At 33.9% G+C, this 15,643-nt stretch overlaps 1 protein-coding gene across 3 annotated transcripts in view; it reads left to right on the top strand.

Moving 5' to 3' along the window:
• LOC113555126 (protein artichoke-like) overlaps window positions 1-12,837 on the top strand; it is a 197,687-nt gene extending 184,850 nt beyond the window's left edge. For all 3 annotated transcript variants that reach the window (XM_026959459.1, XM_026959460.1, XM_026959461.1), the window contains 3 exons: window positions 6,094-9,410; window positions 9,505-9,839; window positions 9,939-12,837. In XM_026959459.1, the coding sequence (XP_026815260.1) occupies window positions 6,146-9,410; window positions 9,505-9,839; window positions 9,939-10,394 (4,056 nt within the window). In that variant the 5' untranslated portion in view covers window positions 6,094-6,145 and the 3' untranslated portion in view covers window positions 10,395-12,837. The remainder of the gene's footprint in view (window positions 1-6,093; window positions 9,411-9,504; window positions 9,840-9,938) is intronic.
• Window positions 12,838-15,643: the final 2,806 nt, after the last annotated feature.

Raw genomic sequence — 15,643 nt, 5'->3', positions numbered from 1 at the left:
TATGAACTATAGAAGTCGCGTTTATTACTATCTAAATACAACACTGAATATAATTAAAGAAACGCTTGCACGTACGTTCGACGTTATGAAAAATCAATAATTATTAACGGTTGTTCGGTCATTATTCGAATTAAAAGTTGTTAAAAATACAATAATATTATGCTATTATGGTTTGTAAAAATAAATTATATAGGTAGGTAGTCGCATAATTTAAATTCGTGACCGCGAAACTTTATGTCTAGAAATGCCGAAATGGGTGGATTAGAAAATGACATAGGAATTTATGAAATTACTATATAATAATTTTAATCGTCTAAATAATTATTATCGTTGTCATTAGTATCATCAATTAAAACGGTAATATCAAAACTAAAGCCTTCCCAACGATTAATTTATTGTAGTTGGTAGCCTACCCAATTCAACGACGATCGATCCACGCCTCGGTCATCTCGACGAGTAAATTGACGGTCTACGGCAGTGTGCATAATAAGATATTAGCGGAAGCGAAATTCCAGATCGTAATTCAATAATATGGCGTTAGCGTTTCGACAATTTGATAACAGGTGTTGTTTTGATTATCGGCTCGCCGTTTGTCACTTATAAGAACGTACGGGGCTGTATAATAATAATATCCGTACACCGGGGACGACACGCGCTATCGAAATCTCTGCACTGCTTCCACAACGCCGCTTTTACATATTATTATATTTGTATTATAATATTATTGAAATATTATGTTTTCTATTAAAGTAGACAACCGATAGAGTATCGTTCATAAACTTAGACGTGTTGACGTTTTCCGATCAACCAACGCGGAGAAAAACATTTCTCATTGGTCGACCGGAAAACAGTCTGTCCACTGGCCCATCTTCGTGAGCAAGAAATGGTATATAATTTGTCGTTAGACATTCGTTTGATATTTCTTTCTGTACACAATATTGTTTTATGGCTCGAAATTTAACAGGTGCAGACTCTATGTAAATCCAATTACTTTTGTTGAACGCGTGAAGTACACTTTAATCAAATGGAATCATATACTTTAATATACACACCGTTTCTTTAACGAAGTCGAGAAAAAGAAAATTAAACAAAATGTAATTTGACTTGTCATATTGAATTATTACTAAAAGACGAGTCAAAATAACAAAAATAATAAAACTATCATTTTGCGGAGCCATTTGTATAAATAGTTTTTTTTCGGTTAGACGATTCGTATGTTTATTATACATATGTAATATTTGTACGATATCTAGCGTCGTCGTAGCGGCGCCTACTTTTAGTTTCGTAAATATTTAGTACAAACGTATGCTATACATTATTTACACACAACAATACTATACTATACTATCGTCGTCACAAAGTCGTCGGCGCATAAAGGCGATAATAATTTTGTATAATATATATATATGTGTATATATTATATTGTTATTATAGTCCCCGATAGCCGGTCCCCGAATAACTGCGCGTTTCCGACGAGATTTTTCGCCGGCGAGACGATTCCACAGATGTTCTTTGTACAGTATATATATTATACATAATTTATTATTACGGCGTTATTATTATTAGACCGCACGCGACCAAACTCGCAACAATGCGACGGCTCGTTCTAATTCTTGTGTTCCTAGACGGTAAACACGAAATACTAACGGCTAACGCGTGCGATAATCATAACCTACGATATCGTCGTTTTTATATCATGCACTTAACAATAATAATATAATCGACAGAATTACCATATGGCTATACGGCGTCAAAGCTGACCCGATAAAAGACATATAATGCGTATACTTGATTATTTACACTCACCCTAACCGTGTTGGCGTGAAATGGCGACCAAACACGTTTATTATTACAAAATTATATATTACGTATGTAAGTACTAAAAATGTACTTATGCGGAAGCGAATATTAATCGCAAGTATTATACTATCGTGTATATTCGCTGTAATATACGCGTACGACGACGAGAGAGCCAGAGAGCACGTGATAGACAGGAAAAACTTTTAGTTGATTAAAACGAAGCCTATTGAGATTTTTACGGAGAAAATAATTAGTAGACTTTTACGCGTCCGTGAGACAGTTTTAGAGAAATCATTATTATTATTTTAATTACTACAGTGCAGAGTGCAGACGTAGGTACTTCCGAGTTGGAAGTAATTGAGTTTTGAATTTGTCGAGATTTCTGTATGAGAAATCACAAATGTGTTCACGCCTCCCTCTCACCTCATCACCTCCCTCCCACCAACAATCCTATCTAAATCGACAGGTATTTGATAAATATCATATTAGGTCTACTGCCGTCTGCGGATGATAAGTAGAAAAAAACATTTAAATCTACACATATATATATATATACACATATATTTTAATTTAAAAATTACATTTTCTTAAAATGTGTTTCATTTTTCTTCATTTCGTTTTGTGGGATTTTTTCTTTTAATAAAACAAGCACTAAGAAATATGTATAAAAATACGTGAAAAATTGAATTTTTACTGGTATATACCTACATACCTACGGAAGGGAAATTGAATTGAAATATACGTCTATCGTACCATTTCAGATGAAATATTACTAAACAATATTTTGATTTATGAATACGCATTTATATAAATAGGCAGTATATATATATATATATGTGTGTGTGTGTGTGTGTGTGTGTGTGTACTGAACTGGAAACGTGTAAAGAAACGATAATTAAACGGTCTCCGTAGACGAGTGAAAAAAATAAAAAAAAAACAAACAAAATTATGAAATAATCATAATTTAAAAAAAATAAAAAACGTTCGCTACGTGCGAGAACGTGAATCGGGAATCACAGTGTTTTTATTTTTTGCTCAATTGTGCACCATCTAGTTTTTGTCGCGACTTTTGCATAATATTTTGTAGCGATTTTTCTATGATCATCGTCAACGGAGCTGCGAAATAACCTGGCACGTATCGGCGGTATTTACGATTGCAGTTATAATAAATAGAGTTGCTGTAGATACACGTATTAAGAACGATACTGCGCGGGTAGGTAGGTATCTCGTGCACAATAATAACATACACATCGCACCATAGACGCATCACACGGGCCACGGCCGACGACCCTGCCGCACATATTTCATTACAAATCATATACTCGCAGGTTGCAAGGCGTGTGTAAATAATGTCATGACCATACGTCCCTTGACGCCCGAGCAATTTATTAAATTTATTGAATTTTGTTTACAAGGGCTTTTAATTTAAATTCTATCCTGGCGTGTGCGAGAGCGTATATACAATAATAATAGTACCTATGCGCGTAACACACGCGCTCACCTATATAGAATATGTAATACTATAATAATATATTGTATCCTATACTACCGTTCTGTCGTGTTTGTCTAGTAAATGTTGTCCACAATTCGCTCACTGGTTTTAATATTTATACATCATACACGCCATAGAAAATATAAACTCGGCGGCTGCTATAGTAATACGCAACGGCGTCGAGGTGGAAAAAATAATGTGTACATATATTATATATACGCCGCGATGGATGGGGCGATGGTGGCGGCGGTGGGAGTGGTGGTGGCGGTGGCGGGCGGCAAAGGCGGTGGTATAGTGTGAGTTTCATACGTTGTTCGGTTCCTTTCAAATGGTAAAATGCCGAAATAAAATTCACAGCGTTCGAGAGTGTGGAGGAAAAAAAATAAAAGACTGTACGTTCCACGATATATAATATCTGCGATGGAAATATGCGGTGCAAAATGTTTCGTATGAAATATAAAATGCTCCCAACCATCTCCGCCGCAGGTATACAATATATATATATATATATATATATATATAGGCATACGCGTAATATATATTATACATATAGGCTACGGATACCCACAGCTGACGAGGGCACGCCGCTGTCGTCGTCACACGAAAATCATCGGTTTTCGCCTCTGGAGAATACGATGTGGTGTAGAAAATGTAGTTTCCAGTTCACTCGTCGGCGGCGGGACGGGTTCTCATATAAAGGGTTCTGCAGGGTAAAGCAGAAGCCTTTTTTTAGTTTTCTGTTTTTGTTTTTATACCAAACCCGAAAGACTATAACTCAATAATAAACCACTATCCTTTGGGCGAGATGGACTGTGACGATGACGTAGAAATTCAGCCAAAAGCGAAACGATACGGTTTTTTCCCCTTCGTTCTTATATAAGTATATTTTTTTTTGTCGCTCACTTGCCCGCCGATATAATTTAGCGGCCAATAGAAAAACGCCGGCTGTAGGTACGTAAAATAATATAATATGTACGTGCGCACGCCGAAACGAGGCGTAACAGATAAAAATCCAAAGACCTTCTGTAGCGCTCTGCGCCACTAAAACTTCGACATTTGATAGTCAGTTTAATCTCGTATATATACGAACTCACTGCAGTCGGAGTCGTCCCAGACTCGGTTCGGGTTCACTGCTTTGCACTTATTCGGTTTCACACAACTTTGGATTCATTATTCAAATTGATCCCAACTTAAGATACGTATATATAGACAGCGCTTTTTGCATTTATTTAACCTTTATCGGCGCTGGAAACTTTGTTTCGGGTTTTCTGGGACGCGACAGAAAGTGTGTATCGGTCGCGTGAGTAAATTACATTAAAATTCGCGTTCAAGCAGCAGCTCTTGTTCTACACCACACTACACTTTACATATGAAAACATTCGCGACCAGAAAATTAACTTTGATGCATTCTAGAGGATATTTTTCGTTTGTGCTGAATCAAAAACATAATAAATTTATCTGTAGGTACACACATTTTGGTAATATTTATACATTTCTCTCAAAAGAATGCAAACAAATAATTAAAATTAAATGTTGTTTTTTAAATATTATTATGGTACTGAGCCCCCGTCGGGCGTATATTATTAATAAATAAAATTTAATATATCAATTGTTTTACTAATAATATAACTTTTTTGAAAAAAAAGTTTAAAAAATACTACAACTAAGTATTATATACTTTAAATATTAACAAAAGTTAACTGCTCTGTTGTTTCCTTCATATTTTGTTAATGAAAATGTAATTAATTTTAATTTAATACTCAAATCATAAATATTTCGGAAATAGTAACATTGTATATAGAAATATCTAATTATGGTTTTTTTTTTAATATCAAACATATCACAAATTCTATTTCTCAATTATTAAGATTTTGATTACCTCTTGTAAGCTTATAACTCATGTTTGTGATTAAGTATTGTATATATAAACTTCATATAATCAATATAAAAAAGTAAGCATTTGTCTCACTTAATACATAAAAAAAACATTATTTATATTATATAAACTACACAAAATAAATATTATTTTGCACAAAAAACTTAGAATATAAGGAAGTATAGTAATGACTATAATATAATTTATTATATTATATAATATATATTTATTATATTTATTTATTTTAATCGGGCCTATTAGAATATTGCTTCGTGAAATCACTTTTTTTAAGATTATATAAAAATATAGATAGACGTGTATTTAAATTGTGTATATAATATAATTTAATATATTATGTATTCAAAATTTGACAGTTAGTAAATATTCGTGCTTATAAGTTATAGACAAATTATATTTAAATAAAAATAAGAAAAATAAACGTAATATAAAAAACTATAAATTTTATTACACAGAATAAATGAAAGTCCATTGATTTTTGATTTAAAGGTAAACAAATGCTGATTATCACCAGTGGCACAAAATAATTTAATTAATAATAACATTAGTTGAAATAGTACCATTGTATATAATATAGCGTGTACAACACCATCAAACTAAAAATAATGTTTTAAACATAAAATATCCAATAATTATAATTATTATATTGTTATATAAATATAATTAGATTTATATGAAATAATTTGAAATATTATAATCATTTTTTTCAAGTGAATTACAATTACTGTTAGAGGAGCACTATGTAAAGCATTCTACCTATATATTATATCAAAACAGTATGTACTGTACTTAACCATAAAATGTATTAAACTAAAATCTATGGAGTTTATTTCAATATTCAGTTGTTAAAAAAGTTTATATTGTAAAAAAACAGTACTAATGTTTGAATACTTTATTTTTGTTTCAGGACAATTACGCACAAGCTGCAATAAGACCGTTCCTGTTGACATGGCGATGAGATGAGATCCAATGACTGGTGGCCGTTAGTGTGGATATGCATATTCCTCTGTTTCCATGCTCATTCTGTCGGTGGTCAATCACCGACACCAACTATAATCACAACGTGTCCGCCTCAAGTTCCTAATCAGTCGTGTTCTTGTTACGACTTTGAGGACGGCATTTTTCTCGAATGTCCCGGAGCCACTGGAACGGGTGTGCGCAATGCACTGTCCTCTGTAGCCGGAGGTTTAATTCAGTCACTGAGCATCTACGACTTGGAATCTACCGTATCTATCTTGTCAACAGACTTATTTCCTCCAAACACCAAACTCCGACAACTTCAAATATCCCACTCTAACCTATCGGTAATCGCAGAAGATGGGTTGAATAACATTAAAAGTTTAGAGTCTTTTGCAATGCTATCGGGTAAACTACGGGAAATACCTCAAAAAACTTTCACCAGTTTGACATTATTGAAGACAATCGATATCGAATCCAACGATATCGCCGAACTGGGCAGTTATGCTTTCTCTGGTTTGCAGTTAATCAAAATCAACCTCAAGGGTAACTCAATACTAAAGATATCAGAGTACTCATTTGCTGGACTAGAAACCAGTCTCACTGAACTTGATCTGTCTGATAATAAGATAAAAACCTTTCCAACGTCCGCTGTCAGACGGCTAGAGCGTCTCATGTCCTTAAGAATCGCATGGAACGAAATAGCGTCGATTCACGACGACCGTTATTCCTATATGAAAAGTCTTGTGCAGCTAGACCTGAGTTCCAATAATTTTGAATCAGTTCCTGAGGATGCATTCCGTTTATTTCCTAAGCTCAAGATGCTGTCTCTTTACTATAATTCAGTTGAAAGCATACACAAACGAGGTTTTAGCACACTAATCGAACTTGAAACTATCGACATTAGTCGCAATAAAATAGTTTTTATGGATTTTAGCACATTTAAGTACAACATTCACTTACGGACAATAGACTTAAGCCATAATCATATTCATTATATTAGCGGTTTGTTTGCTAATCTTCCCGAGCTCAGAGAACTATTCCTTTCTGAAAACAATATACTAGAAATCTCGGGTGACTCATTTTCTAATTCTCCAAAGTTATCGGTAATATACATTCAACAAAACGCTATCAGAATAATCGAATCTGGTGCTTTTTCAAGTTCGCCCGAACTAATGCAACTGTATTTGAGTGAAAATTATATAGAAACCATAGATGCCAATGTATTTTTTTATTGTAACAAACTTACGTCGTTGAGTTTGGATAACAATCGCATTGTTAAAATTGAAAACGGTGCGTTCCGAAACAATTATCGACTCAAAGAACTCAGACTGCAAAACAACAAACTATCAAAAATATTACGAACGCAGTTCGAGACGTTACCTGAATTGTTGGAACTACATTTACAAAACAACGCAATAGTGGAAATTGAATCGGGTGCATTCAAAACCCTCAAAAACCTACAACATATTAATCTCCAAAGTAACGTTCTCACTCATTTAGGTGACGTATTCCTACATGACGCGCCATCATTAGTGTCAATACAAATCGATTCCAATGTGTTAGCGAGTTTAAACAACAAGTCACTTCATGGTCAATCAAATCTAAAAGTAATGTGGCTTAGTCACAACAAACTGACTAAATTAGATAAATCCCTATTTGCTGACCTAAATCAAGTACAAAGGATTTACTTAAACAATAATTCCATCGAGAATATTGAACTTGGAACGTTTGAATCTATGCAAGCTCTGGTATTTCTGGATCTTAGTTTTAATCAGTTACAAGAAATTACTTCTAAAACATTCGCTGAACTCAGAGGTCTGAATGAACTGCACCTTACAGATAATCGTATATCTCGGATAGACGCAAATTCATTCGCGGCGCTGAAAAAATTAACGGTTCTTAACTTGTCCAACAATCCACTGACGAAATTGCATAGGTATATGTTTCAAAAAGATTTGCCCATACAAAATTTATATCTCAACAATTGCTCATTAAGAACTATTGATAACGGGACATTTTCCAATTTGAACGTTCTTAACGAACTTTACATGAAACATAACTACTTATTTGCCGATGCGTTAATCCAAGTGGACGTACCTACGTTGACTATATTGGATATATCTTACAATAATTTAGATGGCCTTAATTCAACTGTCTTAAAATACCTACCAAACTTGAAGCGCGTATATTTAGATAGTTGTAACATAGGTCAAATTTCCGCCACGACTTTCAAATTTAATCTCGAAGTCTCTATGATGTCTTTGTCGAATAATAAGCTAACAGCTCTACCTGCAGATTTGTTCAAAGGACAGACCAGTTTAAACATGCTAATTTTGGATGGAAACGATTTCAACGCCATGCCTTATGCCACATTGGCGAACTGTGAGAGTCTGAAAAAACTATCTATCGCCAGAAATATGTTAACCGAATTAGATATGTCAAAATTAACTAGTATGAAAAACCTTCAAAGCCTCTCAATTTCTGAAAACCGAGTTCAAATACTTGCTGGGTTTCCATCTTCGTATTTCACGCTTTTGACCGATTTGAACTTGTCAAACAACATACTATCGTCATTGCCACTAAATTTTTTTCAATCACTAGAACATCTAGACATGTCCAATAATCATTTCAGAAAAGTGCCCCAGCTTACCAAAAATCTCCAGTTCTTAAATCTCACTCACAACCCGCTTGGCCAAATACACGAAACAACCAAGCCCATGACGATCGAGCACACTGACTTAGAAGAACTCCACGTATGTGGAACGAATTTATCGGTGCTAGCAAGTAACGATTTCTTGTCGTTCACCAATCTTCATCGTTTGTACATGTCTGATAATAAAATATCAAAAATATCTCCCGGTACATTTAGCGTTCTCGAAGAACTACACACGCTTGACTTAAGTAATAATCTTATGGAATTTCTGCCCCAAGAAAGACTACAAGGACTATCACGTATGCGGTTGTTGAATTTGTCACGTAATTCATTAAAAGAAATCGAAGATCTTTCTTCAGACTTGATATCACTGCAGGTACTCGATATTTCATACAACCAACTGGAAAAAATCAGCAAGGGTTTGTTCCGTAACTTGGAAAGTTTGGCTGAACTACATTTATATGGAAATTGGCTGTCATTTATATCTCCGGACGCATTTCGATCGTTAAAAAAACTTAATATGTTAGATTTGGGTAAAAATAATTTCAAGAACTTGCCAATAAATGCTCTTAGGCCGTTGGAAACGCAAATAAAAAGTTTGCGTACAGAAGGTAAATAAAAATAAATTAATTGAAAATTATTTTATATTTTGTAAAAAAAATTTAGGTACTATCAAATTTGATTTGTTGAATTTTTATTTTTTAGAAAATCCAATAAACTGTGATTGCGACCAACAAGAGCTATGGGAATGGATGAGAGACCACCAAAAGTTAACATCCGATCTAAGCACGAAAGGCTTGATTTGTCATCACCCTCCGGAACTCAAAGGTCAAAAATTTATGGAACTTGAGCCTCCTGCATTTTGTGCAATGCCAATCGTACTCAAACTCGCCATTCAAGACATTCAGCCATATTCAATCTTTGTGTCATGGAAAGGGCGAAATCACACAGGCCTTCACGGTTACAGAGTCGCGTATTATCCAATCGAAGATCCGGATTATCCAGCAGCAGCCATTTCGTCGGTTGCAGTAATGCCCAATGTAAGTCACTTACTGCCCCCAATTATAATTATGAAGGTTGTTTTGTTATCATAATATTATACGGTTTTACAATAAAATTATTAACTTTTTTTTTTATAGATCATGAACAAATTTCTCGATAAGAACACTCAAACTACTCTACTGGACAACCTTAAGCCAGAGACCCGGTACTTAGTATGTGTGTTGGGTCTAGGTAATTGGATACCGATGAACAGTTCCCGCCATCTGCAGGACGGTTCTCAGAGTAGTCGTTGTACCGAAGTGAAAACATTAGAAGGCGACATAGCGTATTACTCCGATGAACATCACAAGAGCTCAATACTGACGAGGCGGTTAGGTCTGATCATTGGCAGCTGTTTGGGTTGTGTCGTGTTTATAGTGTTGGTATCCGTTCTCGGGTATCTGAAAATCAAAAAACAAAGAGAAGACACGAAAAGGGAACAGCCACTTCCTCCCGAGTATTTGTCTTACAGGCATTTTTCTTTGCATACCGCCGACCCAATTGTCGCCGCTCCCGCATTAAGTCAAATTGGCCCAATTACTACTGTACATTAAAAGACATTTTGTTTTGTTAATAATATTATTTACCTATTATTATTATTATTGTTATTATTAAGTGATACTATTATATCATGTTGGATCCCATAGTTAATTGTTAACAAAAACATACCTATAACATGATGTACCTTAATAAGATTAACAAAATAATTAACTACAATGTTTAATCGTTAAGTGTTTGTAAATATAATAATTTCTTTTCCAAACAGATTCAAATAATACAGCACAATAATTATTGGAACTGTAATGTTTTTGTAGGTGAGGTAAAATCGTTCCAATCTTTACATAGGCCCTGTTATTACGAAATACCAATAGATCGTATAAATAGTTACATAAGTTTCAAATTAGTAATGGTATACGAAATTTAAAATACATGCGTATACGCGATTTATAGATATGTACTTTACATGTTTATGTAATACAAGTTCAATACCGCAAGCGAGCTATTGTTAGGAGTAAATGGCTCGACCGATTTTGTTTTCTTTTTACGTAAAAAATATTGTTTTTATTTTATCTACATACGTTTTTACACAAAATTCATCGATGTTGTTTACATAGGTATCGAAATTGTATTCGTACTCCCGTGTGTGTACTGAATATATTGTTATAAACCATTTTCAATTTCAGAATAGAAACTCGTGTTCGAAAATGTTTCTATTTGCGATAAATCTTTTATACGGCAGTAGTCGACTGCTGTTTATTAATTAAAACCGTTTTCGAGGTCAGTGGGAGTGGAGGCGATACAGCGCACATATTACTATTATATAACCAGAGATAAGAAACTTTTACATCCCGTGACCTCCTAGCTACCCATTCACCCTTCCAAACGCCACGTGCCCAAACTTTAATAAAACATTGCGATCGCTAATCCATTGCTTGATTTACGCCAAAAATGTATGCCCGACATAATCATTGATTTGTGTCATGTAGTCTGATCACTGCGATCGTATCATTTTGAACGTAACATCGATCATCGGTTAGTTATATCCATCAATTAGCTGCCGATTTGTTTCTCTTTACATCCGACTGTGTAAAATTAATCGACCATCGATTGATCTGCTAAAGTCCAAATCGCGGTAAAATCAACTTTATTTTTCGCAAATAAATAGAACACTAAAATTTGTAACCTTATTATTGAATGTATTACAATGGTATTTATAAACTATAGTAAAAGGTTTTAGCATTTTTTTAATTTTAGATTGTTAGATTAATTTTGGCTACCGGCAAACCAAAGATTTGGTACAGACTCAAAATTATTAACGACAAAACAACAATAAACCAAAATAAAAATAATATTTCCCTTTAAAATCCTTTAAAATTGTGTTGTCGTGTGCTCAAAACTCATGGTATTTTGAAAATCATATTTTTTTTAAAAAGTATATAATATAATATTATTATACAATTATTAAACACCAACGTCCGTCGCAAATTGCCCATGCTTATAAATCATTGCAATCAACATTTTAACGTAGCCGGATCTCATCGTGAAATTGAATTAGAGAAATGTATAAGTCCTACGTGCATCATTTTCAATTTAATTTTCTGATTTTTTTTTTTTTTTTGTGAGAAAAAACGTACGGTAGCATTTCAAAACGATATTTATTGTTTTGTTTTAGCACTACTTTCATAAAAAAAAGGTAACTCTCTAAATTGTTGTGTTTCGTTAGCGAAATATTTTTTTGAAAATAACAAGAAAACGTGTTTATAATTTTTTATTCTTGTGCCGCGTGCCAAGACTATTCCAAATACCAATATATCACGTCATAACAATCGAGTTTACGGAAAAGGTAAAATCCTCCGAAATTAACCCCGTTGTTGTACAAAATACTTATTAGTATCGTATTATAGCACGCAAAGTCGTTTGTTGTCCCGAAAACCGTTTAACGACTTAATTGCATCACTGCCCGATTTACGAAAGCCGTCGGCGTTTCACCTACCGAGCGACGTTTTATTGTTCTGTTTGGTTTACATTTAGTTGTCCGGTCGCGAATGAGACGCTTTGTGTGTATATTTTGAGAAAATTAGCTTACAAATGAGTAAAACTATATAATATTGTAGGTGTCTATAGAAACCGCGTTTATACCTCCGTCGTATGTAATAACGTGTTAATAGTTATACCGTGTTGTTAATAATAACTATTATTAATTATAATGATGATGTATAATAAGGCTACGCAACACTATAATATTGTATACCGATTAATATTATATTTATGTATTATAAATACCGAAAATCGATTGAATCAAAATCGTGAAATTTGTACGTTTTGTTTGTTAATTAAAATATTATTGTGTTATATATTGTTTACGGATTAACTACTGGGTTAAACGTATACAACCTATACCTATACCTGTTTACAATAATTTATTAATAATATGTTACACATACTTACCTATTATTGTTTTCAGTTTTTATTTTATTTATTTATTCTTTGTTTTTTGCAAACGTGATTTATAATAATATGTGTATTGAGAATAAATGGTTTTTTTTTTTATTATCATAATAATTATCATTATTTTTCACCTAATGATAATTTTCGTTATTTTGCAGTACATACAAATAGTTATGACTATTTCGAGAGTCCGTAAGCACAGCACCAGAATGATTATGTTTTGAGTTGTAAATTTAATACATTAAACAATTTATAAACTCATCAAAATCTTAAAAAATTCAGTATAAAATCTACTATAAGTAGGTATACTTATAATTCATGATTTAAAAACATAACATTTTTAAATATTTTAAACTAAATATCTTTTATTCTTTTATTAATATGTGATTAAGTTCGATGAAGTTACTTACAGAACGTGTGAAATATTGATAAGAAGAAAATGTATTCATAAAAATTGTGTAGAAAATTGTAGTATATCGACAAATCGGAAAAATAATAATAATAATAAAAGACCTAAAAATACGTGAAGTACCAAAAGTATCATAAGACGTAAGGTAAGTGTTTTGATAATTCATTAATATCTATATTCAAACCAATTTGAACTTAGAGTTAAGAAAGTTATACATATTGTTATAATTTAATAATCACGATCGCACGGACAAGAATCGAATACGGTACACGTAAACATGGAAATTGTATGTTTAAGAGAAAAACGGGAAAATTGCTGAGATAATTTCCAGGCGATGAATATCTGTGTACCCGTGGGTTTCTATTCGTGTTTACGCCCACCATCGTCGCAAGATGCGATCAAAAGTTTTTACGAGTTTCGATGGTGAGGGGCGACGGTGATTTCAATTTGTGACGCGCGTGCTACACACACACACACACACACACAAATATAAACATATATAATATATATTTATGCATACGTATAAATATACGCATAGGTTATTTATACCTACTACGCAAATTGTTTTTTTGTCATATTTTTTTCTACTCCTGTCCCCGAAACAGACCCAAACTCCGCTGTATACGTGTGCGATGCATATTACTATAATATTACTGTTGTACGCTTAAATATAATACGATACACCCCCACGATCTGCACGTGTGTTTGAATAATAATAATAATAATAATAACAATATTATGTACCGCGACCGAAAGCGACTCGAGAGGACGGACGTGCGCGTGTAATCGCCATCGGCCGATTATAGTGATATTATACAACCGAACGTGAGCGAAATTAATTATCACGCGCCGCGGCGGAAAGTGGAAAAAGAAAAAGAAAAACGCTAAAAAAATAAAATAGGGTCGAATTTGGGCGAAGTGCGGGATTCCGCAGCGGTATCGGTTTGCTCTCGCCCGCCACCAAACTCGGCCCGGCGAAATATTTTAATATTCGGACGCACGCGCCTCCTGTTCCGGTGTTATAGGTATAATAATCTGTGTATATCAGCGGTGCCGTATAGATAGGGTTACACATAGGTGACCCGGGCCCAGCAAAATGCAAAATTTAAATTAAACGACGAATAATTTATGTTTGATTTTGATTTAATTTTTTTAATGTTTTTGTTTCTAATATTTATTTTTGTCGAATAACTTAATAATTAATATTTTATCGTTCTTTTGTATATAAATACGTTTATGTTCCTCGGCACGTTCTCGTACTTGGGTTTTATACTAATGTCCATTTAATTGACTTAGCGTTATAATTCAATGTTTATTTTTCGTATTAAAATTAAGTAGGCCGATTTTTTATTTATAATTACATTTTTAGAGCCCCCGAGGGATTTTACGTCACGGTTCCCTACGATTCTAGTTACGCCGCTTAAATACTAAATATAATAGGTAGGTATAAGTCCGGTAGCGTTCTTTTTAATAACCCGTCGACGACGTCAACCCGATTAAAAATTGTAATATTATTATTGTCATGACGTTTCGACTAAAAACTGTTAGTGCGCAGTCGAGTTCCGGCCTTATGTGTCGAGTTAATGTTTTGTGACTGTACTATCCCTTATTCATTACATGTTACGGGTGAATGCGTTTAGTATAAGCTCGACACTTGTGCCGCTTTTTACGTTGCAATATTTCATTAAAAAATGTTCGTAGAATTTAAAGGAGTGAAAACGGCTGACAATTAAATGCCATGTAGGCAACGGTTTCAGATTTCTATCATGAAATGTAATTAGTTGAAATAGTGTTTAAAGCGTATTTTAATTTTGTTATATGACCAGGCTGATACATTCGTCACAGGACTCGACCCGTACAACACCCCGTCAGACTTCGTGCGAAATTATATCATACACATTCGACTTAAACGGATTCCGTGCTTAGGTTTTTCATATCTTACGCGCAATAGCCATGAGTGCATTATTGACTATTACCATAATAGCAGACTATTCGTCCAAACGACACCCTAACGGCCACAACAGTAAGTTGGTTTCGTAAATCGCCTGCACTATACGTATAGGTATACAATATAATAATATACGTTCATCGGAAACGTTGAATACGCGGTGTACACCTTTGAACTTTCGAGTGGGGGAGATTTTTCTTGACTTCCTCGACCGAAACTAAAACCCACACGACTGTGAAAATTCTAGAGGAAATGTAAGCGCGTTTGTGGTTGTTTTAACCGAGCTCCGCTCCGGACCGTTTTTCGAACTCCACAATTTATCGTCACTTTCGAATCTATAACAGCAATAATGAACCACAATCCGAAACCGTGTATATAGCTGATGCGTGTAGCGAGCTTATACATGTATGCGTGTGATTTAATATATCATAAATAAATATATTTAAATACCCGACGGCATAGTATCCGGTTCAGTAAATGTATTTTTTTTTTCCGTT

Source organism: Rhopalosiphum maidis, chromosome 2 (assembly GCF_003676215.2).
Source record: "Rhopalosiphum maidis isolate BTI-1 chromosome 2, ASM367621v3, whole genome shotgun sequence".
Classification (NCBI taxonomy): domain Eukaryota; kingdom Metazoa; phylum Arthropoda; class Insecta; order Hemiptera; family Aphididae; genus Rhopalosiphum; species Rhopalosiphum maidis.
This window is presented reverse-complemented; position numbering and strand designations above follow the sequence as displayed.